Source organism: Gobius niger, assembly GCF_951799975.1.
Source record: "Gobius niger genome assembly, chromosome: 18".
In the NCBI taxonomy this organism is placed as follows: Eukaryota; Metazoa; Chordata; class Actinopteri; order Gobiiformes; family Gobiidae; genus Gobius; species Gobius niger.
Genome location: NC_136869.1, coordinates 14,906,816 through 14,933,702, shown reverse-complemented (window position 1 = coordinate 14,933,702; position 26,887 = coordinate 14,906,816). Strand labels below are relative to the sequence as shown.

The 26,887-nt window shown below is 40.7% G+C and overlaps 2 protein-coding genes across 2 annotated transcripts; one reads left to right on the top strand and one right to left on the bottom strand.

Moving 5' to 3' along the window:
- Positions 1-229: 229 nt before the first annotated feature.
- mtrr (5-methyltetrahydrofolate-homocysteine methyltransferase reductase) lies at positions 230-22,344 on the bottom strand. The gene is made up of 15 exons (XM_079575811.1): positions 22,258-22,344; positions 21,697-21,841; positions 21,437-21,590; positions 21,253-21,370; positions 20,771-21,170; positions 20,593-20,706; positions 20,367-20,520; positions 20,126-20,214; positions 19,691-19,871; positions 15,976-16,018; positions 13,677-13,839; positions 12,895-13,013; positions 7,142-7,234; positions 3,136-3,333; positions 230-1,038 (listed from the first exon to the last, which is right to left on the bottom strand). Exons 2-15 carry the CDS (start codon positions 21,838-21,840, stop codon positions 894-896), a joined length of 2,115 nt encoding a protein of 704 aa, XP_079431937.1. The 5' UTR covers position 21,841; positions 22,258-22,344; the 3' UTR covers positions 230-893.
- A 216-nt stretch (positions 22,345-22,560) lies between these two features.
- cct5 (chaperonin containing TCP1, subunit 5 (epsilon)) lies at positions 22,561-26,200 on the top strand. The gene is made up of 11 exons (XM_079576456.1): positions 22,561-22,788; positions 23,479-23,539; positions 23,613-23,777; positions 23,859-24,057; positions 24,154-24,346; positions 24,744-24,893; positions 24,959-25,078; positions 25,161-25,346; positions 25,430-25,567; positions 25,649-25,829; positions 25,910-26,200. The coding sequence occupies exons 1-11, from the start codon at positions 22,684-22,686 to the stop codon at positions 26,035-26,037; spliced, it is 1,626 nt and encodes a 541-aa protein (XP_079432582.1). The 5' UTR covers positions 22,561-22,683; the 3' UTR covers positions 26,038-26,200.
- Positions 26,201-26,887: the final 687 nt, after the last annotated feature.

Here is a 26,887-nt window from a genome sequence, read left to right as displayed (position 1 = left end):
GACCTGAGGTGGCAGTAGTGAGTATAAAATTACCAACTTGCATCTAGTCCCTTAAAGTAGTTATCGGTCTTTCTTCTGGTAGGGATGGGCTTTACAGCAGGAAATATGTGTAAACTCACCCCGCTGTCCATAATACTTGGGGAAATGCTCTTTTGTCAACATGTCTTTAAAGCAGCACTAAGTAACTCATGCCCCTAGAGGTCATTAGCGCCACTGCAGGTGTCAATCATGCCATTAACACTTGTATTACACCCAGAGGGACTATGAAGAGGATTTAATAAGGTAAACAAGTTACTTAGTAGTGCTTTAAATATAAGTTATTAACTTGTCCATTACTGTCATGGGTCCATAGTTGCTGGATAAAATGTTACTTTATTGTCTGGGTAAAAACGAGCATCAACTGACAGTGAGCCCTCTTCCACTTCAAAAAACTCTAGAAGTCTTTTGACTGAACGACAATAACCACTTAGGGACTCTCTGTATGTCGATAAAGAACTACACACTGGTATGCTGTTTTCCATCGAAAGTATATCCTCCAACCACTCCGGTCTAAATCACTCCATCACCACCGCCAATGGAAGCAAATGCCTTTTCCATAGAAAGGACGTGGAGCGCGCGCTTGTCCACGCTAAAAGCTTTTTCACACGGCAAGAACAATCTGCTGCAGCGCTATTGCTCTGACCAAGGTCGTTTGTGTTGGGAACAGCAATACCCAAGGTGAAGTAATGGACCTATATTCCCGGGTCAAGCTACAGTCCATCTCAGCGCTGTTGTGCTGTGTAAACCGCCTCAGGGCTTAGGCTTTGGCAGTCACTCCTTTATATTTTTAACAGATCTAAAGGTTATGGCTGAGCGCGGTGATTTTTCTGAGAGCCAGCAGAAGACGTGCGCGGTCAGCCCCAGATGTCTTGTAAGTAGCGTTTTTCCTCTCTCAGCACAGCCAGCGTCTTCATGGCCTCCAGTTGGTCCACCTGGAGTTCGGTTTTGATCATCTCCATTAGTGTGTCGTTCACGTCCTTGGCCATGTTCTTCGCGTCCCTGGTGAGAAAACTGAATTAATAAAAAGGGCCCTGTGTCGAATATAATTATCACTCAGTTTTTATCTTGATAACATGTATTTTACTTGCACAAGTGCTGAGCATTTTCAGGTCATTTCAGGCTCCAGCAGATAGGGAATTTTTGTTGGTAGATGTGAAAGGCAGGATTTCTTAAGTGATATATGTATTTATGTAGAGCAATAACACAGAAATACCATGCTGCTAGCCTGTTTCCCCCATGACCAACTTTCACAATTTAAAAAAGAGCAGATAGTACTTATGCTTTGAGAATTACTTAAAGGCACACAGCGTAACATTGTAAATTATACTGTTGCCAAAAGTACAAAGCATGCGTATTAATGACCAGCTAGACACAGAAAATGCTATGTTTATTGTGTGCAATCAAAAAATGGATTTGGATGAGGATCTATCCTAATTGGACTTCATATTTGGCTGCCTTTAGTCCACATCTCCATGGAGACGAGCTGGTGGCGTTACTGTTAGGTCTTAGGAGAGGTGAGCTGCAAGTTTGTTTGTTCATTTAGCAGGTGTTTTTCAATTATATAAACATCTGTAATAAAATAAATGCTTGCATTCAGCAGTGTTCACCTCAGTGTTAATTTTGACAACATATTTGAATTTAGTTTTAGTCTTTTGCGAAAATGTCATTTAATTTTAGTCAAGTTTTAGTCAATTTTACAAAACAGGTAGTAACCTGGATAATATTGGAACTAGTGGTGGGACTTGTTAAGCTATTATATAACAAACTACAACAATAAACTAACAGATTGGTACAAAGTGTTATCACAGCGATTCAGCTTTGAAGTGTTTCAGGAACTGTGATCATTCGTGTAACTAAACAGTGTTACTAAAAAGTAATTATAGTGCTACGTTTTCCAGTGTATACAGTGAAATAAATAAAGCAAAGGGGGCATAAAAGATTGCCTTGAAGAGTTTAACATTTCCATTTCCATCATGGTTGTGAGCGAATGTAGTGAAATGTAACAAATAGAAAGGTTCTGGCTCAGGACTTTTGTATGGGTGAAAATGGAGGGAAATGTGGTCAATTGCGTTAAAATTTTGAACCCATTAAAACCTTTATAACTAATTAATCTACATGAACACGATAAAGTCCCAGCCCTAATTTGAACACAAACAAATACAATGTACTTTGTTTCTTCTGAATTCTTTAAAGGAATAGGCCACCGTTTTTACATACTAAGATATGTTCTTACCTCACTTTAGACGTGTTAATATATCCCCGTCTGGTCTTTGTCCGTGCGCTCTGTCACGCAAACGGAGCACATACGCAGCCTCTCCCACATGTCACATAGCTCCGAAAAAGCTCACAATAGAAGCTACCAAGCTCTTCCACGTGTTCCCTATTTAAATAAAGTTACGTGAAGTGTTTTCATGCGAAGTATATTTACCCAGAAATGTAGCATGTCGATTTTATAAGCAAATAAAAAGGGGGACTATATTGTGAGGCGTAATGATACGAGGAGCACAGCATCCGCGTAGTAACTCCTAAAGACTTCCCCCGCTCACTTCCGTCAATAACCTTTAGGAGTTACTGCGCGGACGTTTTACTCCTCGTATCATTACGCCTCACAATATAGTCCCCCTTTTTATTTGCTTATAAAATCAACATGCTACATTTCTGGGTAAATATACTTCGCATGAAAACACTTCACGTAACTTTATTTAAATAGGGAACACGTGGAAGAGCTTGGTAGCTTCTATTGTGAGCTTTTTCGGAGCTATGTGACATGTGGGAGAGGCTGCGTATGTGCTCCGTTTGCGTGACAGAGCGCACGGACAAAGACCAGACGGGGATATATTAACACGTCTAAAGTGAGGTAAGAACATATCTTAGTATGTAAAAACGGTGGCCTATTCCTTTAATATATAGCACGTGTACTAAAATTATTTCTGACCCCATGTCCTGCACAACCTAGAATGAGCTTCTCTTATCCGAGCAACAACAAAAGACACCCAAAAAATAAAATGATATATCCATCCTCCTCCCCATAGCACGGAAATGTTATGGGAAAATCTCTGAATAAATTGTACATATGTTGCCATTATGTTTAGTTACCCGCACACATAGATGGAGCCGCTTTTCTCCAGTAGGACGCTGGTTATGGCCTTGCTGTCAAGAAGCAGGTTGTGTTGGACATATCTGGGTCGGGCTGTGGACTGGGCGCCCTCCCACTCTACTTCCTCGTTGTCTCTTGAGAAACAAACTTTGAGGTGGTTTAGGGTACCGTTGGACACAAAATCCTCCAGCTCCTCCCTGCAAAATGAAGAAGGATAGAAGGATAGAGACAATATGTGTTGGGATGTAACAAATATTTCAGAAAATCTTCACTAAAAAGGTTTTGAGATAATGACCGTGGCTTAAAGTATTTATCCGTGTTGTCATATGCCATGCCTTTGAAATGCTTCCTTCGACCACCAAGGCTGTCAATCTTGATAAAACTGAACAGTAATGGGCAAAGGTCTGAGCAAAACTGTACCAGACACCCTATTTATCTTATTTAACAAGAAAAAAGGCAGGAAAAAATATGGATTTCCGAAGCAAGGTCAGCCACCGTTATAAGCATCTTTTTTACAATCAATCCTCCCAGCCTTGCATTTGGGTCTAACCTTGCTCCCTATCAGTGGTTCGCCTGCCAACTACTCCGGCTTTAGTATTTTTACAGAGCCTGGGGTCCTATTGGAGGGGAGAGACAGGGGAAGGTAGTGCGGGAGAGTGTTTCTCAATGGCTCCGAGCTGCTTGTTTAAAGTTAAGCAGTCGGAATAAGCCAAAACCCACTACAAGCATGATCATGAGCGAAGGTCTGAGCCTCAGGGGGTGCAAGTTCTGCAGCAGCACGCAGACTAAAAATAATGCATAAACACTGACTTGAATAACAAGGGGATACAGCCGTTTCACACCGACACCGTTCACAAGGAAATTGGAATATTCTTGCACACTGTCATCTCAGTCATGACACAAGCCGGTCGTGATGACAAAATGTGAAGTCCAATATACTGAGGTTTTCCTGCCCCACGATATTGGCTTCATATTATCTTTTTCATTTTTATTTCTAATGTTTATTATGCTTATTGCGGTAATATTGACTCTGGACATTGGGGTGGAGGAGTTCCAATAGAAAAGATGGTACTATGCCATTAAGACTTTTAAAATCAATCATTAAAACATTAAAACAGATTCTAAAATGGAAGGGGTGCCGATGTAAAAATTTAAGAACAGGTGTAATATGGTCCCTGTGCTTTTTGAAAGACTCGATGTGGAATAATGGGATTTAATTTAGAAAAAACCTTTAATAATAAAAGCTGGATTTGAGAACAGCGCTGAATTGCCTGTCAAGTTTGAAGTCCTTCAAAATTCAGAAAAAAATATTTAACATGGGAGCTGAGAGGTGCTACTCTGCAATCATAGCCATTTAGAAGTTCATCTCAATTTTGCTTTTGTTCAAGCTGAGAAAATTATTTTGTAGCCATTCTGGACATCTTTCAAGCAATCAGTGAGGGCACGTGCGGAGCCACCTGTACATCATCAGCATAACAATGAAATGCAAAGTTATGTTTCCTGAATATTGACCCCAGAGGAAGAATATAAAGGCTGAACAAAACTGGACCCAATGTGCTACCTTGAGGCACACCAAGTCACAGCGGATGGAAACTCTCCAAACCGGAATCAGTTCCCCTGATTCCCACATACTGCTCCAAGCAGGCCAGCTATAATCTGCCAAAAACAGCTCCTTTGATCAGTGCAGAATAGTTTATTTTCTAACATATTCTGGAACCGTCATTTCTTTATTCAGTTGAGATAGCAAAGGCTGCTTGAAATGATTGCAACATCAATTACAGAAGTGACAAATTGCAGAGGCTTGCTTGCTTGACACCTGATTTAAATCATTATGAAGCGATTATCTTTGTGACGGAAAGCTGGCAAAAAAAAAAAAATCAAAGAAAAGTCGACTCCATGAGAAAACAGATGTTTTTTGAAGGGCTAACCTGCCCCATCTCACTGTAATATAAAGCGCATTGATGATATTTCTAAACTCTAAGGAGAATCTCTGTTTCAAAAGTTGAATCAGAGGCAGTATAAATGGGTAAGGAGAGGTGCGATGTGACAGGCAGGTGGATTGGCGTGTACCTCTTATGGGGATGTTGAGTGCTGCAGTTGATTGTAGCTCATCGCGAGGCGTGTTTGTTTTTAGCTGATGGGAAATGGCTGGGTGAGATAAGAGAGTACATCCTGTCTTCACCTTGAGTAACACCATGTACAGGAGGAACAAGTCTTGCTCTGCTCCCTTCATGTCACACGCACCGACGCCCAGCTATCTCCAAAAACCACAACCAAACTTTTATGGTACAAGCGACACTGAACTAAGACGGTTATTCTTCATCATTTCTAAATATCTTTTATAAATTTTATCGTTAGGCAGGCATGATGTAATGATAAAGAGTACAAATTTCCTCTAAAAATGGGATATTTATTAACAACTATATTCCTCAAACACATATAGCACAGCCGGGACTCTAGAAATACAATACTGATAAGGGTATAGTCTTCAGTCCAAGAGTAGTCATTCAATCTCGCTGCCATGAACAGAGACAAATGTAAAATGACTTCAGCAGCAGGTATGTTGCTCTCTCTACACTAACCTATTTAAATAGAGTACAGCACTTCACAGGAGGCACATAAAACAGACGCTAATCGGCTCGGTCAACACTGTGGGGGTGTGAATCAGAGGCGCACTTACAATACCTGCCTCCGAGTTACCATTTAACGAAAGCATGCGGAGAAACAAAGGGGAACAAACTACGCGCTGTGATCTCCTCTGGTGTCATTAACAACGCCAAGTCCTTTGCTTCTACTTAAATCTACTCAGAAGTTGGTCAGAAAGAAGCTAAAAAAAAAAAACCACCAGACTTAATGGTCATTTATTGCTCCAATGCATAAAGATACAGAGATTAGCAGTTAGCATAAACCAGGGTTGCCAGGTATTTCAGGCCAAAACCGCCCAAAAGTATCTGGAATCCGCGGATTTACTTAAACGTATTTTTATTAAAGGGTCTATACTGCCTCTAAAATCCTGCACTGTCACTCAAAAAGTTGTTCATTCGAAAGTGCCGTCATGCACAAGCTTAATATAGAAGCTGCAGTTACGCGTAAGACCTGAGGTGGCAGTAGTGAGTATAAAAATCTAGCCCTTAAAGAAGAAGCATAATATAGGCTATATTACACGCCCAAAGCCTGGCCAGTTTTTTTCACTTGCGGAAGAGCTCGAAAAGCTGTCTGATTCCACGGGATTACAGATTGCTGTCTGTAGTTATTGCCGAAGATTTAAGCAATTAGAAATGGTGAAGAAGACAACATTGGCTGCGACCACTTAGCATTCCGGTGTGGGTCTGTAATATACAATGTTATGGAACTTTTTAGGTAAGACATTCAATAAACACTTGCCTGACTGGATTAGTTTTAACAGAAAAATCTACCAATTAGATCTATAAACCGTTGAAACAGTCATACAGCATTTTGTATGGCCATATTATTCTGTATTAGCAAAAGCATTTTTCACATTCACGACAGAGACGCGTGTCCTTGATTAAAATAGCATTGCTTTGCCATTCAATTTATTCATTCGGAGTTCTCTTGAGAACAACTTTTCGCACTGTTATTCACCAACCGCGTAGCACGCTGCAGCGCATACAATACACCCACAGCACTTTTGCACAGAGCAAGATGTTCATTATGTGGGGTCAAACATTTAAAAGCATAGTGGAAATGTGGACAAGGTGAACTGTGACGTAGGAAAAGGATATGGTACGAGCCGTTTGCAAAAGGTTGAAGACGAGTGAAAGTTCATATGATTTTTCATTTGAACTTAACAGTATAGTAACAGCACAACAATAGGATGGAAATGGCATACTACAATTGTAATGATAAAGGAACAGTAATAGTGTTTTCTTGGGTATATAATGGAAGCAAAATGCCCTAGTTACCATGCTTTTGTCCAATATCTATTTCATTCCTGCTGTAAAATAAAGACCACCCAAATTATGATTAAAAATATGTAAAGAGTACCTGAACAGGAAATCTTTGTCTTTGTGCCGGCAACCAAAGTATAACCAAGTCTCGCCAAATGCCGCGCCGGGGTTCTCCAGTCTCTGCTTCTCTCTGAAAGTCAAACAATCAGATGTTAGCATTCGATCAATAACAGCAGACGAGCCGACCCGACAGCGCAGAGCAGAGGAGAGCGGGTCCTTCCATGTAGCAAAGGTTAAAGACAAGCGCTGACAGCATTAAGCACTGTCGGTACAGCCAGTGCCACTGTTGTCCTAATGCACTGAAACGGCGATACAAGCTACAGCAAGGGCACTGTGTACAAATTAAATATCACCTAACCGGGATACGTCACCTTTGTAGGGCAGCGAGGTCTCACGCTAAAATATGAGCACAAGGACTAGACACAGCCAAGATGACCAGGTAGGGTCCAGGCAAGGCTTGCTATTTATTAGTTTATAAGTGTTTAATTTGTGCTTTAGCTGTAAAGGTCGACGTGGATATTACGAACTAGATTTCAAACAGGTCCAAATATTGAGAGATGACTGATCGCGTGTTTATAGAGGTCGATTAGACACAATGGAGACTATATATACGGTATCTTCTATCTAGATTTCAGAAGAGGACATCATCTGAATGATCACAGTCTTTGTGATTGGCGAAATGGGACCATTCATTTGTGATTTTGTTTGAATTGTGATTAATCTCGCAGACCTCGACAGAACTAAATCTGGTGGACTTAACTGATCGACGCCAGGGCTTGACCCAGATTACATCAGAATTGAACTAGGCTAAAACCTGGGCTAATCTGGGACTAGGCAAGGCAAGTTTATTTGTTTCATTCACAAGGCAATTCAAAGTGCCTAAACCGCAGCTGAGCCACGGGTTAACAATGTCTAATCCACCGCCAAACAGTGGTTGACAATATAAACAATCATTTGACTAGAGGAAAAAAAATGTCATTTTTCTGATTTGGCAGCTTCATTTTCCCTAAAATGTTGCAAAGAAGATGCCACTAAATTGAATAAAATCAAAGTTCTTCAAAATACCGAAGTGCTACTGCTTGTCCTTGCGCTGAATTTTCAGAACCACTTCCTCGGGATTGTTTGAAGCCAGCTGATGTTTATTGTGTGTGGGCGTCTTATCTCCCAAAGTGCTCGAATGCCAAAATGAAATTCAGGCATAAAAAAAAAAGATTTCCCTTATGGCTTAGAAGTTTTGGCAAAGCTCCCAGAAGCTTTTACATGCGACAGTGGTGGCTCAGCAGAAGCCTGTATCTGCCGTGTGCACCTGCAATAAAGGTGACAGTAATAGCAACAGTTGACCCCCCAACCTCTCGTGATGCCATCCGTCAGGAGGAGCCAGGCTTCCTCTGTGACCCCAGATAAGTGAAGACAGAGGGGCCGCTATTGACCAACCGCGGGGAGTGAGAGGGAGAGCAATACCAACAACAGCTGTGGATGTCCTCCCTCTGCCACACAGAGCTGTTTACCCGGGATGTGCTGCTTCTGTTGAACTTTTTATTTTTGTCAAAAGTAACTGGTGTAAGTAGTTGAGTGCTGATTAACTGCGCAACATAAAAGGCTATGTTTCAGCACAAAAACATAAGGATTTTCTTACCTACAGTCAAAAGGGTACCGTGAAAAGGAGTGAAGAACATGCCTCATTACAAAAACATAACATAATACATCACCCAGCTATGTATAGATTACCCATCACATAAAAATACGTCATAAATGCATTTTCAGCAGTTCTTGTAAGCTGAGCATTCATTTGCACGCTGTATGAATATGAATGTGATAATGAACCACTGCACTTCAAACCTCTGTGTCAAATTGAAATGTAGATGCTAATCAACTTTTCTGTTTGTTTGGGTGTGAATTTTTAATCCTCTAATTGGACCATTAATTTGAAAATTATCTCACACAAGGCATAAACTCGGAACATTACTTAGCACTGTAAAAATTGAGCATATTTTCAAGTCCTGGCATCAACTACTTGTGATTAAGTGAAAGCCTTGGTCATTTAATAAACCTTAAGGAGCAAGTTTGTTTGAACCCGACAGCCTGGCTAACAGAGCTGTCTGCCTGACTCAATTCGAACGCCAAGATCGCGTCCATTAGCATCCTCGACGAGATTCGTCTGATCTGCAAACAGCCTCAAGTAAACTCATTTTAGTGAGGCCGACTCTCCTCGCGCCGCCTGCCCTGGAGGGATCAATACCAATATGAAAAACCTGGATCCCATTCTGAGTAGACCATAGCGGCGCCTTTCCCTGAATACAAATCACGTCACATCTCCACACTCTAACTGCCTACGATGCTACGCCAGGGGGGAGGGGGGAGGAAGGTAGCGTCTACAGAGCTCTGCATTTGGTCCCTTGAAATCGGAGGTAGTCACCTTTCAGCAGAGTTTAGTTGATCAGCGGGGAAAGGGGGAAAACCGCGAGGCAAGCTGCGCCGACAACTTCGTAAACATCACAATTATCTCATAACTTTCATCCGTTTTTCTTTCGCAAGCTGAGCCCGAGCGCTTGAGTGGCTTTTCAGACATGCAAACAAGAGCAGCTTCACCAAACGCCGAAAGACAACAACAGCTTGGGGCTTAATCATTGAAATTACACTGAACATTTTTACCGCGGCATCACACATTGTACATGCTAAATTAAAATCCTCTTCATTTACAGGACAACAAGACGCCGCTCATAATTGTCATGAGCTGTCTGTTTACAGAGATAAGTGAGTGCTCTATATCTGCAAGCACACAAACTCCAATTGAACTTGGGACAGCATACGAGTGCCAAGTGCGCCTCTGGGCATCACTATTTATTAATTTGAGCAAACTTACTTTCCGGTTGAGAAATGAAAGCTTGCTGGATAGATTATTGCCAACTGTTGAACACGAAAAAAAGTCAAAATATCACTGCACCGGTCACACACTCGAAGGCATTTTCACAAAACAAGTTTCCGACCTTAGAAACTCTTCCTCCACTTGAGTAAAGCAGTCTGAACGGATATTGATTAACAGTGGGGATGCAGTGAGGGTACGATCGAAGTGTCCCCATGTACTGTCCTGTTGCTTAGTAGACTCTGCTTAAGCCTCAAAGGCAAATACAATAGCCCAGCGACACACAGGTGATTGGAATCTTTGATCTGGATACAATGTCAACTGCTCTTGGCCTTGTCTTCAATTTTGTTTGTGTATAGGAGCGTGGATTGTGAGATTGGTTTAGAGCAGAATGCACATGGAGAGAATTGGCATCAAAATAGTTTATATGTAGCATTATAGGTTTGCAGTGGAGAGTTGGTAATATATAATATAACATATGCTTTATTTGTCCTCCTCAGACTTATGACCAAATTAGAATACAACAAAGAAATTGCATCCGAGACTGAGAGGCACAGGATTTCCTTACAAGATATAAAGCAATAGTACATACAGCTCCAGAACAAAAAAATCTTTATCTTTGGCACTAGATGTGAACACTATCCCCCTGTCACAACCTTGCTCAATAAGATCTATACCCTCTGATAGTTTGGCATTGTGTCCGGTGCTGCAGGATCTCAGAGGTGCAAAAAGCTGTAAAGGCCCACCTGACCATCCATCCTGTCCTCCATTTACCCCTTCACTCACCTCTGCCACAATCACCGCACGCCACAACAGAGCGGACGTCTGGGGATTCACAGACAATTGGACTTGACTGGGGCACAACCTCATTCATACAAAGCCACTCGCGACTTAGACATGTCGGACGGAAAAAAGAAAACTTAAGCTGAGGTGTGTGTGCAGGCAACAAATGGGCACTGGCACGGCCCGCTCAGTCACGCTAAATCTTTTTGACAGCTCATCTTGATCACCGCACTCAATTTATCCACTTCGAATCAGAGTAAATGCCACAGTTTCCTTTGGCAAATAATAGCGAGTGTCAAATGTCTAGTGTAAGTATTCATGATTTTGAGGGGACTTTGGACGATTAGAAGAGAAACAATTAAGATTTATCAACATGTGGCAAACAATTCTTTTTTTTTTCCCGTCCACATATGTACTCCAGTGCTCCCATTGCGAGCGTTCATGATTAAATCTCGATTTGATTAATCTCGCAGACCTATTGGACTTCTTGTATTGATATCCTCCATGTGCTCCTTTAACACACTGCTGTTCATTACACACCAAGTCATAAACCCCTCGCATCGCAGAGGCACTAATTTATTCCTGTCGAGACGAGCCAAGCATCTGAAATAATCCCTGGCGTGATCACAGCCCGCGCCGCTAGATTTATGATGCTTTATGAGTTGTACATGGCAGCGACTTTTATCGGCTTTGGGCAGGGTCCTATTTAATTGTCTCGGCAGATTACTCAAAAGCACGCCAGGAAGATGCGCACTTAGAATTTCTTGAAAATGCATTCTTTCAAAGACAAGAGGGTGATCTGGAAGAAGCAGCTTCACCCTATTGATATGTCAAATATTATGGTACAGGTACGACTGGCGGTGTATGTTTTTTGGATTCCAAATATTTGAGACGATTTTATTTTTCTTACTGTTATGTTAATATTATACCTCGCTGAAGTCCAGTTAAGTCCCAGTTGAATCCAAAGTCATGTCCTAGAGAAGTTCTGGTTAATTTAAACGCTGTCTGGTTATTACAGGGTATCTGCACGAACCCCAAAGTCAAATTTAATACCTTTTAAAGACTTTTTTAAGACCTCCTTTAAAAACTTTAAGACCTCACGGGTTCTTTTGAGCGGCTTCAACAAAGGTTTAAATTCTTCAACTTCTAGCCAAGAACTGTCAAACTCAGACTTTCCCTATTTAGACCGACTTGTTTCGTTTCACAGAATGGTGGTCACAGACACTGAGGAGCAGTTTTAAGCTACGTCACGCCGTACATGGCAAAAGCAAATATAGAGGGAAAAAGTAACTAAGCACAACAACTATATCATTTTTCAATCAATTTTATGGAAAAAAGTCAATTCAAAAACAAAAATTAATACCTCAGAAAATCACTTTCATCTCCCCCTAGTGTCTCTGGCCAGAAAACTACTAATAAGTAACAATTAATAAGAAAAATCGACACCTGCAGTGGCGCTTATGGCCTCTAGGGGCATGAGTTACTTAGTACTGCTTTAATACTTATCAACTTTTAATACTTTTTAAGACCCCGTGGACACTCTGTCATACTTATATTATTAGAAATTCATAAAGTTTTGGTTTAGTGCTGATTGAGTTGTCTCTGAAGGTCCTCTTCAGTTTAAGTTAGTGCAACTTTAATTCAAGGTTTTGTTCTCTTTTGTGTCGGTCCTTGTTTAGAATGTCTTAGTCAAGATAAGACTAAACCTCAGGACTGATTGCCAATTTGGTTTAGCCCATAGACAGTGAAAAAAAACAGACGGAGCATCTCTATTAGCTGCTGAACCCTAAAAGGAAACTGGCACAGGGTCCAGAAGGTTCTTGCTGTAATGGATTTCCCAGCCTCTCATTATTGAACACAAGCTTGTCATACTTACCTCCACATGTTTGTCCTAACACATACAACATCGTCTAACTTTTTTTGCTATTTTCCCTTTTATTTCTGCCCTGTTCTAAATAATGGACCTTGCCAAATTGCCAGTATGAACGAGCTTCAGTTCATCTGCACTGAACGCTATGGGCGAAGCCACCCACACTTATATACTATTATAGTCCATCACTATTCTCCAGTCTATGGTTTAGCCCCAGACGTGGTCAAATAACTTCCGCTGCCGAAAGCATGTGTATTTCAGAAATAAATAGTACCTTTGCTGGAGGAAACCAATGAAGGGTGCTACTCCGGTCCCTGGTCCGACCATCACAAAGGGCACAGCGGGGTCAGAGGGAGGGCGAAAGGAGCCGTTCGGTCGCAAACTGACATGAACCTGGTGTCAAAGGACATGACAGAAATATGAATAAATGAAGGCAATTACTTCAATGCTGAGACTCCAGAGAAATGCAATCCATTTATTGATCAACATCTGAGAAATACTAATGAGAAAGTTATGAGCTCCAAGTAAAATCTATAATTTCAATTAGTTAAGGGCTGGTAGCAGAGCATGTGGCCACAACATCATGCAACAAGAGCTTTAATTATATTATTGTAATTTGCTAAAGGAAGTTTAATCAAGTGTTCATTTGGACCTTGCTCTTATTATTCTTTTTGCCATATATTTTCCATATAAACTCCAAAAAAACAACAAATATATCAATGTTGTGCAGCTGCGTGTTTTTTAGAAAGAAAAATAAAACTGGTTTACTATGAAGCAGCAGTTATCCATATCGTGCTTCATACTTGGCTCAAACTTTAATGGAACAACTCTTGAACTCTGATATTTGTCAGGGGCAGCCACCTCAATTGGCATTTTAATAGAATGAGACAAGACAGAGAAAGAAAAAAGAGGCTTTCAACCTTTTCATTTTGGAGGAGAAACTATCAAAGCGCCTTTGACCACATGTACTTTCAAATTAGAGCTCTTATACCAAGCAAGACCAAGAATGAGACAACTTTTTTAATGTAGCTCATCATTTTGCTGTGACCTCATTACCTTTGGCAGAAGCCGGCTGCCGGAGGACTCCAAGGCCGGACTGATGAGGTCAAACAGCCAACCAGTGCACAAGCCTCGCTTCCCATCAGGCCGCCCAGAGCATGCTGGGAACTCCACCAGGTTGAAGACGAAATGAAGCTTTCCCGGGTGCCGAAGACAGGAGCTACAGAGAGAGGTGGGAGCAAGGGGAGAAGCAGATGGAGACAGTGACGTGACAAGAAACAACAGGGAGTGTGCATGAGCGCATTTGTGTGAGTATGTGTGAGGAAGTGTCATATGGTGACGATGAGGATGAAGAAAGAAGAGAGCCAAGAGGAGGAGAGGAAACACATCAAGAAAAGTAAAAGGACTAATACTATACGGCTCCCTCCAAATCGTTGGGAGAGATGCTTAGAAACATAAATAAAACTGAAAGCATTGCTCTGGAAATTTCAATAAAAGAAGAAGGAAATGTAACATTGTTCAACAAATTCACAAAGATCTGCTTTTCCTGGGGTTGCTGCAGTTGGTCAGGCCTAATAATGGCCTAAGAATGAGGTCAGATGAACTGAAAATGAGGAGAAGGTTTTGCATTGTGGTCCAACTCACTCTCCAATCATCAAAACAAAGAAAGATAAATGAATGCAGTGGAAATAAATCTTGTGACATTGGAACATTATTATTATTAAAACAATGCCACAGTAACAGTGTGTGCCATAATCAAAGCTAAAGGCGTCCAACCAAACTAGTATTTTGTTTGGAAGGTGACTTTTTACATAAAACTATAATGAGTTAGTATTTAATAATTGTTTAAAGATTAAATTGAGGAATTAATCTTGAAAAAATTACTCCAAAATCATACAGTGGCACTTTAGCCTTAATAAGGCGTAAAAGGGAAAAGCACCAAAACGCACTTCTCAAATAAGCAATTAGAGAAGATAACTAAACCGACACTGAACGCCAATTAAAAGTACATGCCAAACATGAGACGGGTGATGAATTTGAGTAATGAGCTCCACAGCATCACTACATCTGCTTTGTCAAAGGCTGAAACCAAATAAAAGATTCAGCAGCAGAAATAAGCCAGCCTGTGCTCTTTCTTCCAGTGTACTCTGTGGCTATAGCGGCTCTCACACTCCCATCCCTCACTCTCTCAGCTCCTGTGGGCCACTGGAGACCTCTATTGACCACAGCATCAATAATGCAGGCCTCTAATGTGTCTCTGCTCCATCTGATAAACTACAGCCACCACAGTCTCTCCAGCCCGGGCCGCCTCTCAGCCCAAACACACACGGCGGAAGAAGCGTATGAGCGGCTAACGAGGGTCTAATGACAGGGGCAGGGAAGTTTTGACAAGAGGACACTTACGGGGCAAACAAATCAATCACCAGACAAAGATTGAATGAAGTGAGCAACATCATTGAAGTGGTTTCTAAAGTGCAACATTTGTCTCAATCATGTGATGTGTTTCAGAAAGAGAGCTGAAAGTAAAAAAAAAAAGTGTTGAATTATCAGTCAAGATGGTTTGTTTTTAAAGATGATTTTTTTTTTTTGCAAGCAGCTTTGGTGCAATTACTTGTCTCCGTCTGATTTTTCTTGTGGTTCCTGCAGATGTTTATTCCTCTGACACCATGATTATTGTTATATATGTGTACATTTCTAATAAGGATGAAAATAACAATAGTAATAATAATGGCTTCCACTTATTGCGCGATACAAGCCTGTGTCACAGTCTCTCAAAGTGCCACACTGTAGTTTTTATTCAATCACGCCCTGAGGTAGTAGGCAGTAGGTGAAGTGTCTTGCCCAAGGACACAACTACAATATGTGCCTGTAGGAGCCGATATTCAAGCCGCTCTACCATCTGAGCCATTTCATTTGGTGAGTAGACAGAAAGGAAATGCAGTCTGAAAATCCCTTTAGGCTTAGAGATGAAGGGAAATTTGGTTAGCGTGTGTGTGTTGTCTTTTTAACAGACTTTTAATAACAGGTTTCCACTAGAATGTGTGAAGTCTACTACTATATCATCGTCTACTCTGAAGTAAAATCCCATTTCAATTGTTCAACCAATCCAAAGCCAGATCCAACTACTGTGTACTGCATAGGGAAGAGCAACCAGTGCAAAAAAGGTTGGGGAGAGCGGGTCTATTATGCCAATATGTAAATCACTGCATATGAGGGAAAATATGTGTGTTGCTATGTATTGTACTTTGTTTAAAAGCAAACCCAAAGATGTAAAACTGCAGCAAAGTTGAAGTGAGTGAAAACAGCTGAGGTACATTTGTTACGACACACACTATTATATCGTGAAGTATCTCACCTTGCAGCGGAGTACGGCCGGGGCTGCAGTTTAGGCAGGTGCTCTAAAATGGAGGGGGAAAAAGAAATTCACAGCTGTCAATCACATCCGCTGCCTCGTATAGATTGTGTTACACAGAGGCGCGTGACAAGAGATGAGACAGAATGAGTGAAAGTCGTCTCGGTCTTTTGAGGCGCCCTGCTACCTGCGCGTACGCCGCCCGGGTTACACATACATACGCAGTCTTATTTCTGGGACACACTTCTATATTTATGAAATTACAAACTCAGGGTTATGGAATCCCAAGTGTCCAGATGTGAAGCCGGTAGGAAACAGCTTTGCTTATTCAGGACCCCATTTCGAAGGCGGCCCGCAAAGGTGCCCTCTCCCGGCTAATGGGAAGGTGCATTACCTCGGTGGTGGGGAGGTGTCAGTTAATCAGCAGAAGTTGTAAGAGTTGACTTTGCCACCCTTGCAGCAGGCACAATACTCCATTTGCAACTTTGTGTGAGCAATGCGTCCACCGTGTACCGAACTCCCCTGCCTGGTATCTCGGAGATGGATGAACAAGGGAAAGTAAAGCCGTACCATATGCGCCATCTGAGGCCTTACAACAACACATTTTTCTGCTAAATTGCTCGGTAAGACAAACAGCTGGACTGAGTCTGCTCGCTCCTCTTCTTTTTGTTAAGGAGACAGCTAGGAGATTTGATGGGCATTTATTCAACCTAACACGTTTACTCACTGCACTTAAAACTAAGCCTAAAGTTTGGGGTTTTATATCCAACAAGACAAAAAGGGGGATGGAAAGACATGGCAGTGTTGGGAATATGGGTATTCTTTCTGTACCACAAGGATACTGAATATTTTACAATGACTAAAAGCTATATTGTTGTTTGTTTGGGCTCTATGGTGCCTCAAATTATTCAAAATAATATAAAAAATTCAAAAACAACAGCTTGGAAGATTGCAATAACTAAAAGGTTGGTATAAATGGAACAGTGAAGGACAGCAGTTGACACGACTGTAATCAATTGCTCTACATCCAAAACATGAATGCATGAAGAAATAATAAGAACTAATTGTTAATTGTTTTAATGTATTGACTAAAGGCACCAGAGAAGGGCTGCACAAACAATCTCAATCAAATTTGAAGTTTAAATGATCACAAATTGCACAAGCTTTATTATTTGATAATATGTCCTCAGAAACAAACAAACGTCTCCCAACGTCTCCATTGGGATTTATCTATGTGTAAAAAAAGCTTAGACGTCTTATGGTAAATATTAAATGCATATGATTCTAGTATTAGTTTAGCAGATCACATTTCAGCCTAATCTCTAATGTTAATGTTCCTGCGCATAAATTGCAAATCTAATTGCAATACTTAATTTTCCAATGTGCACTCCTACACCAGACACTTGTCATTTGGTATAGTGCATGGCACTGTCAAAGATGAATGACTACGCAGGTGCTCTTTGAAGTACACACCCCATCTATTACACTGTGTGTATATATTAACAGAAAAAGGCTGCACTGTGCCTGACTCCTGCCTTTCGATCACGGTGTGACAGCAGACGTCCAAAACACAAGACAATCAATCCATCATCTCACTCCGCTGCACCCCGATGATACCGCTGCCAGATACAAAGGATATATCCCGTTACAGGCAGTCGGGGGGCTTGAGGATACACCATGCATTTCTCCAGAAAGGTTTGGTTTCAAAAAAAAAAATTCCACAATCCCGCAGGCCCCCACTATGTTTTGTGAAATTATCATTTTCAGGGTATCATCGATCAAACTGCTCACAACAATATAATCTATTCCATCTCAAAACTTTGCGCTCGGCAATTTTTACCCAAAGGTACGGTTTTAAAAGGAAAAGTAAAGCAACATGGCTACAAAACTTTGCTGCGATAATTTATACTTGATATGAATCTAACTTGTTAATATTATGGCATTCAGCAGAACTCACCCTGGGACTTTTTAACGCTCATAGAAATGCTAATGCCATGCTACTTCAGAGAAATGTACCTGCAAGCTCATGACTTTTAAGAGGATACAAGTTCAGTAGCCTTCTTATAGTTTAATAATATCATTACTGTGAATTTATGTGGAAAACGATTTGTGGAGCAAGAAAACAATTTCACAACTTAGCTTTTTTGGAAAGAAAGGTTACCACCTACTGGGAAACAGTCATTCACTTTGCTGCAGATGTCTGGAGTTTTGAGAATTATTTCTTGGTATTATTTCATTTGAGTCCAGAGGTAAAGGAAAAATATACTTTTCCCTGAGGTTCTGACCGCAGAAGTTTTGTTGTGACACTATAGCTGCAATAAAGTCTGACACAAGAGAATAGACTTTCACCAACTATGAATTCACCTGCATGTACTTGGTCAAAGACGTGGGCTTGATCTAGTTCTGGTCTCATTATTTATAGTTACTTTATATCAGCATAAACACAAACACCTCCCCACACGGCCGAGGTAATGGACCAGGAGCAAACTGCAGTGGGACACTTTTAACAACCTGAGTCAGGACTGACCTCTGCCCCGGTCTGCCCCCCCCAAAAAAAACTCCTGTCCTTGCAAAGTCATTCGCTCAACAGTAAACAGCCCCCTCGGTCCCCTCCTCATAACAGCTGGTGCCCTGAAGGCCCTCCAACCCCATATTTTTCACTTGGGCACAATTGTCCGGATTGCCAATTTCTGCATCAGTTCAGCAGCACAGTATAAAAAAAAGAAAAAAAAAGGTGCTGGTGTTGGCAAACAGGCCAAAAATAACACTCTGACACGAGGAAGAACAGGAGTGTGACACAGCTGTTTTGGAGGACAGCTCAGGAAGAAAGGTGCGGCCAAACTAATTTCACTGTCTGCTAAGTTTTAGGCAACGGTTATTAAATCTAAACTCGGCCAAAGGCATTAATGGGCTGGACGTAAATGATTTGGCAAGGACTGAAGTAAGTAGGTGACAGCTCAAAACCATAATGAATGTAAAAGTCTATTATTTTGACCGGAAATACGGGCAAAAAGGATTTCTCCAACTTTCCGCACTAAGTAAAGTATCAATGGAAGCATCAACGGAAATATCAAGCTTAACAAGTATATGAAACAGGGGTTAATCAGAGCCAAACAAGGGCAGCCTAATATTGGACTCATCAGCAGTTTCACTAGAAGAGGTATTTGTACCAACAGTGGCATCGGTGTCACAGCATTTGAACCACCACCCTTGAGTATTCTGTGAAGCCAATTGCCGATCATTGGGTAAAATGTACAGTTCCGCACACCTTTCTTTGCTTTGCTGGGGCTGCAGTGACCCCTAGAGTCTGAAACATGTACATCCTGCTAAATATGAATGACACTTGCAAATTCAAAAAGACCTCTATTAGCATAACCTCGGGCTCTTTTCTCAAATTAAAGATAAAACTTTGAGAGTTTAGTTGTTGTTTTTTCCACAGCTGCAATGAGTATATCTCAGTCTCAAATCAATCACTGCTATTCCCATTTGTTCCTTGCATGTAGCGAGGACACACTTTAATTAAGCAAAAGCATCTGGTAGTGTAGCACGAAAAGCTTGAAACTGAATATTGTGCCCTTTTTATGTAGATTTGAAGAGGTAAATGTTTCTAAAATTGACTCCATGATTCTATATTTCGATAATGTTTATATTAAATACTCTATATAGACTTAATGATGCAGAAAGACACTGCTGTATTTTGTAAACAGATAAGACTGACCAATGAGGAGGCTGAGTGAAGGCAGACAGGACGGAAAAGCAGTGAGCAGCTCCAAAATGCTGAGGTTTTGGTCTCTGACGAACAGGTTGTAGTCTGCTGCGCCCTGTTTACTGCACAGCTCCTGTAGTCTCCTCTTCTGCATGCTGTCCCCAGTATGCTCCACCAGCGCTCGAACAAACACCTGACAGACAGGAAGAAAAGGGAGTTGAGCCACTTCAAGCTGCTATGTCTGTTGGCGCAGGGAGTGTGAGATTTAGAGAGAAAAAACAAGGCACAACTTTTTGGCTAAGCGATAACAAAGACAGATCAGAAAAAGGACTTGTTTTGTTGTTAAAGTCCTACTCCAGTATGTTACAACTTTGTACATTTTCTGAGTAAAAGAGGACAAAGAATTGTTGTGATAACTACAGTTTGATAAACCAAACTATCACATACCTTTTTTGGAACACTTCTGATTTCAAGACACCATGTCAGCAGGTAAAGCAGTGAACTGTTATTAGGGATGTGAGTCGGCACCTTACCACCTACATGAAAGAAAGCAATAACATGTTGTAGTTAAACCCACAGGGAAATTATGTCTACTGCGCTGCTGCATAACATATGCGGCATAATGCCTAATTAGCAGATGAAAGCAGCAATAGTTTATATCTATGTCTGTACGCACTTCATGCTATACCTTTTTTCTTGGTGTCCTTGAGCAGCGAAATACAAACATGGTGGTTTTGTTTGTCCCAAAGACCTAATCTGTGCAGCAGCTTCTCCACTTCTACTGCACTGTTTGGGCAAAACACATTGAAAGCATCTCCAGGATGATAGTCGATTTGGAAATCCTGATAAAATATTGTATTTTTTTTAATATGCATTTCTATAGAATTGTATGCAAATCTTGCTGCGTGGCTTACAGAGATATCCAGCTCAAATAGGAGTGCGGTCTTTACTGCATCTCCACTGGTCATTTTAACAGCTTTTGATATGGGGACTTCATGAAGAGCACCTTTATTTGCAGGTCCAAGAGTCTTAAAAACAAAAAATATGTATTACTTATAACTTCTACTTATAACAGGTTTAGCACTATCCTACCTCTGCTACTGCATCTACTTCCAAAAGTGACACGTCTAGGTATGAAGGAGGCAGAGCGGGAATGTTGAGAGCAGACTCAGACAGTGGAGGCAGCGAGCTTGTTAATGAAGGTGCAGATGAAAGCTCAGTTCTGCTCTCTGATGAGCCTGGCTTTGACTCAGTAGCAGCGGTTTGTTCAACAACCGTTGCATGTTTACCATCAGTCGCATTATTTGAGGTATTTTTTTCATCGGGCTGGTGATCACTGAGGCTTAGGCGGTTTAATTGGACTTCTAAAAAGGCAGGAGTTTGCATGACATTTCCTTTCTGCTGAGCACTTGCATCAGAGGCCATTTTCTGGGATGCTTGTTTAACTGCTGACCACAATCCTTCAAGCCAAGCGTCTACAACAAGTTCCAACCTGGCCAGACAAAGTTCAAATATATCTCATGAGAAGGAAAGGAATTAATCAATATCATGATGGTTTGTGTTTGTTTTCTTACCCCACACCATCATCTGCATATCCTGTCGCGTAAAACTGTTTGGCTCCGAGTTCTTGCAGTCGACGTTCAATTGTCTTTCCACAGTTGCAGAAATTAGCATAATTTGTGTCTCCTAAAGCTGCAATAAAGTATACAAACTTGAAACCTTCTCAAGACAAGGGGTTAAGCATTAAAAGTAACTTACCTAAAAGTGCATAGGTCAGATGTTGATAGTGGTCAGAGGGAAGTGTCTTTTTCTTTAAATTTTTCACAAATTTAAGGGCATTGTCTGGCGGTTCACCATCTCCAGTCGTAGACACAATGAAAACTACTGGGGCCCTCTCCTTCTCTAAATTGTACTGAATCAATTGAATTCATAAACAACAAATGTAAAATTACTGTGCATAGAATGGTTAATAAATGTCCGAGAAGGTCTAGCCAAATTTGTAAACAATCAAAACATACCTTTTCATTCTCGTTCAAGCAGCTGAGTTCAGCCTCAAATCCATGCTTATCTGCCTCCTCAAATATCCCCTCTGCAATGGACTGAGCCTGACCCTTTTGAGAACCATAAAGCAACACAAACCGAGGCTTTACCTCACATGGCATTCTGTGAAATCAAATGGGAAAGGTCAAATATATGGCAAGTAGGCATTAAACAGTAAAAACACAAGACAAACCTAGTGTTCAGGTACAAACATGCTACTAAACCTTACCTAAGCCAACATGATGCAACATTTAGAAGTTTGATAGCACATCTTCTTTTAATTTTTGCCAAATTGCAGAGTCCAGCAGTCGAAGTGAACACTACCATTAAGTCCCGGATATTGTAATGGTAATTTTGGTGTTTTGGTGCGTTAACATTTCAGAGTTTTTAGAAATTTTGACAAGTTCAAGCCATAGGTGGTGTGACACTGCTTGAGAAAACACAAGCATACACGCTTAGTCTAAATGCGTTCAATCGACTAAGGACAACGTAACTACTCGTTAGTGAAAGGGTGACAACATGGAATAGATCAGAATTACCTTATGAAGAAAATATATTATGTCTTTAGCTGTTACTGATCCTCAAGTGAAGCAGAGCAGGGTACATGCGGATGGTGTGCAATGTAGTTATCGCGAGATTATCAACGAGAATGGAAGAAACCATTTTCACTGTCGTTTTTTGAGGGGATTTTAATTTATTGAACGTTATACATATCTAAACTAGTGATATATTATTCATTTTGACTACATATACGACACACTCACATATGTTTAATCAAAAATCAATGTGTTTTCTGTCAGTCGAGTTGACGCCACTTGGTTCCGCCCTCGCCGCCCCTGGAGTCTTCCAGAAGTCGCCGGCAGATCCGTGCGGCTTGCTGCTCAGCCACACTCCAGAATAACACCTTTAAAAGCCATTATTTTGCATTGTAACTTTTAATTTGTGTCACCAAACCGGCCGTCAACATGTCCTCCATGGGGACACTAGCTTTTGATGAGTATGGAAGGCCTTTCATTATAATAAAAGACCAGGACAAGAAGACTCGGCTCTCTGGCATTGAGGCACTGAAGGTACAATGAGCTTAGCTTATGGGGCTGACGCATGCTGATGTCATATATAGCGTTACTCTTAACATCGGTTTAGCATTGCTTGTGTTTGTCAGATTTGAGCGCTTTCGACTGTATTTTTGTAGAAATGCCTGGACTCGTGCGCAGTCTGGCTCCATGGATGTGCTGTCAAATGTACTGCTCCGTTGTTGCTGTAGTGTTAGCTTGTCATGCTAACCTAGCCGCCCATGTGCTTTTGTACACCCCTATGTGCAGCCTCTGGGTGTTGCTACTGCAGCTCCACAATGAGGATGCGCACATACATTTCACTACTTAAGCAGTGTATATTATTAATCGAGTGCATTTTCTGATGTTCAGCTTTACCCAAATCTAAACGTTTACAGTTTACAGGCAAGTGTAACGCCACAGGCCTCCAAAACGCTTCTATTTTTTTCCTGGCGTTGTCATTTTTTTGACTGTATTTTTATTTTATTTTTTTTACTTTTTCATCACATTTTTGTCATGTGTTTGTCATATTTTCACAAATTTTTAAATGCTATTTTGACACTTTTTTTTTTTTTTTTTTTAAGATGCTTTTAGACTTGGGTAAAGCCAAACTGGAGAAAATTTGCTCTGTTTAGGTGGGGTTTATGAGGTTAAGTTACCCAAAATCGAAGGTCTAATTTGTGTTTTTATTTCTTAATCATTTTATAGTCGCACATTATGGCAGCTAAAGCAGTTGCGTCAACGTTGAAAACATCTTTGGGACCTAATGGTAAGATTGTCATGTTTTAGCATTGCTTGTGGATTGCATCATGGATTGTGCATAATAATTATTCTCATTTTAGGTCTTGACAAGATGATGGTTGACAGAGATGGAGAAGTTACTGTTACCAATGACGGAGCCACTATTCTCAGTATGATGGATGTGGATCACCAGATTGCCAAGCTCATGGTGGAACTGGCCAAGTCTCAGGATGATGAAATTGGTGATGGCACCACTGGAGTTGTTGGTACGGGAAAAGGACATCTAATTAACTTGTCACACTGAACTCAAGTTTCTATTTTTGATAACAATTTGCCTGTTTTTTTAGTTCTGGCCGGAGCTTTGCTGGAGGAGGCTGAGCAGCTGCTGGACCGTGGCATCCACCCCATCAGAATCTCTGATGGTTACGATCAGGCCGCACACGTTGCCATTGAGCAGCTTGACAAAATGGCAGAAACCTTTCCCTTCGACCCTAACAACAGAGAACCACTCGTTCAGACTGCAATGACAACACTGGGATCAAAAGTGTGAGTATTGTATTGAAAAGCACAAGTAGACTTTTTTTTTTCCTATTTTTGAAATGTTTTTATTTGTCTTAACCTTTTTTTATGTTTGTTTTGTAGTATCAATCGGTGCCACAGACAGATGGCTGAGATTGCTGTACATGCCATTCTCACTGTGGCAGACATGGAAAGGAAAGATGTGGATTTTGAACTTATAAAGATGGAAGGCAAAGTTGGTGGCAAACTGGAAGACACACAACTTGTAAAGGGAGTTATCGTAGACAAAGAGTTCAGCCATCCCCAAATGCCCAAGGTAAAAAATAAAAAATATGTACAGGTGAAACTCGGGAAATTAGAATATCGTTAAAATTCATTTATTTCTTTAATTCATTCAAACTAGTATGTAGACTCATTACATGCAAAGTGATATATGTCAAGACTTTACATTTTATTTGTAATAATTTTCAAAATATTCTAATTTTGAGATTTTTAATTTGGGGTTGTTACAAGCTGAGCCATAATCAGAATTATAGCAAATAAAGGCTACATTTCTCACTTTGCATGTAATGAGTCTATCACAGTTTAAGTTGAATAACAGAAATGAATGCACTTTTTAACGTTGTTCTAATTTTCTAAGTTTCTCCTGAATATAGTATATTTACTGCTACTAAAGCAATGTTTATTATTTATGACTTTTTGCTTTTTACTAGGAAATTAAAGATGCTAAAATTGCCATCCTCACCTGCCCATTTGAGCCGCCAAAGCCCAAGACCAAACATAAGTTGGATGTTACTTGTGTCGAGGACTACAAAGCTCTCCAAAAATATGAAAAGGAGAAGTTTGAGGAGATGATCCAGCAGGTATGAGGTGTCTTAATTTTACATTTGGTGTTTTGGCCTGGTTCTGTAATCCTCTTTTGTAATAGGTGAAAAGCAATGGTGCCAATTTAGCCATTTGTCAGTGGGGCTTTGATGATGAAGCCAATCACCTTTTGCTGCAGACTGAGCTGCCTGCTGTGCGCTGGGTTGGAGGGCCTGAGATTGAGGTAAATGTATTTAATTATGACAACAAATGTTTGAATACATGTGTTGTTGCTGTCCTGTAATTTGGTGCTTTGTTCTTGACAGTTAATCGCAATAGCCACAGGAGGTCGCATTGTGCCCAGGTTCTCTGAACTGACTCCAGAGAAGCTTGGCGCCGCTGGATTGGTGAAGGAAATCTCTTTTGGCACAACAAAAGACAGAATGTTGGTTATTACAGAATGCAAAAATACCAGAGCTGTAACCATTTTCATCAGAGGAGGCAACAAAATGGTATTAAGCATCCCTTTATCGCACTGCAAAGAAGTCATTCATTTCAATTGGTGACCCAATATGTTTAAATTATCTTCTGACAGATTATCGAGGAGGCCAAACGTGCTCTTCATGATGCCCTCTGTGTAATTCGTAATTTGGTCAGAGATAACCGCGTTGTTTACGGCGGTGGAGCCTCTGAGATAGCATGTGCTCTGGCTGTTAATCTGGCTGCTGACAAGGTTCGTTCTGCAACTACAGTTTACTGTTACTGGTATATTATAATGTTATTCATATTATTTTGTGCTGATTTGTCTTTCTAGTGCCCATCCTTGGAGCAGTACGCCATGAGGGCATTTGCTGATGCTCTTGAGGTCATTCCAATGGCCTTGGCTGAAAACAGTGGGCTGAACCCCATCCAGACCATGACAGAGGTCAGAGCCAAACAAGTCAAAGACGGCAACCCTTTCCTGGGCATTGACTGCCTACACAACAACACAAACGGTAAGAAACAATTTATCACAATAATTAACCTCATTATTAAACTTTTTTTGTGTTCTAATGTGTTGTAAAACTGTTTGCAGACATGAAACAGCAGCATGTAATTGAGACATTGATTGGAAAGAAGCAGCAGATCATCCTGGCCACCCAAGTAGTGAAGATGATCCTCAAAATTGATGACATACGAAGCCCAGGAGAAGTTGAGGATTAAATCTTTCAAACCGGTTTTGTGTTGTACAACATGTAAACTTGTACTTGTAGGCACTTCTCAAGCCCTGTGTCCAAACTGTTCCGAACACCTGTATTTATCATTTGATACAAAGCTGCCCAGCTGTTGCAGTATCAAAATCATTAAAATGTGGTCTGTTAAACTTTTGTGATTCTGTAGGTTCTTATTTGTGTACGTTTGCAACTATATTTTCGGTACTGACCACTAGAGTCAGGTTTTCACAAAGAATGAGACATTAAAGGTACAACATGTTCTGTTCTAATAGGCTTAATATGCAGGATTCTTTAATAGAAGCTTCATGTATTTATTGAATCAATGCAGCAGATCTCTCCTGCCCTCTTGCGTATAGCTCTTGTCTACTGGGTTAATATCTTCTCGCTTATGGACAACGCTGAGGGATTCCTTCAGGCGGCCTGTGAAGAACCCCATAACATTACAATAAACTGAAAAACAACCTGAGCCAGGAGAGAAGGCAGGTATAGTGCTGTAAAATAAATGCAATATAAAAGTCCAATGTGCGAAAGTGAAGTTGAAATGTTTTACAAATGTAATCAATGGTGTATAATTCACCGCCTGGGTTTGATATTTCATGCCACACAAGTACTGGTATTTAAATACTTTTCCTGAAGTTTCTCCTTTTGCAAATTTCAGTCAACAAAATATCAGAGCCTACTTTTTAATGTATATTACTATCAAATATAAAGACAGAATTAATGCTTTCCTCTAACAAATTATAAAATTGTATCAGAATTAAAGGTACATCAATAAAACCAACAGGTCTGAAAGAGCTCAATAAATTTACAATACACTGAGAAACTTAAGTCTCGCCAAT

Coding starts and splice junctions, on each gene's coding strand:
- mtrr (XM_079575811.1), bottom strand. CDS start 21,840: ATGCCATGTGAGGTAAAGCCTCGGTTTGTGTTGCTTTATGGTTCTCAA. Junction 20,215..20,366: donor CAAGGACACCAAGAAAAAAG/GTATAGCATGAA, acceptor TCTTTCATGTAG/GTGGTAAGGTGCCGACTCAC. Junction 13,014..13,676: donor GCAGCCGGCTTCTGCCAAAG/GTAATGAGGTCA, acceptor CTTTGACACCAG/GTTCATGTCAGTTTGCGACC.
- cct5 (XM_079576456.1), top strand. CDS start 22,684: ATGTCCTCCATGGGGACACTAGCTTTTGATGAGTATGGAAGGCCTTTC. Junction 23,778..23,858: donor TGGCACCACTGGAGTTGTTG/GTACGGGAAAAG, acceptor CTGTTTTTTTAG/TTCTGGCCGGAGCTTTGCTG. Junction 25,830..25,909: donor CCTACACAACAACACAAACG/GTAAGAAACAAT, acceptor AACTGTTTGCAG/ACATGAAACAGCAGCATGTA.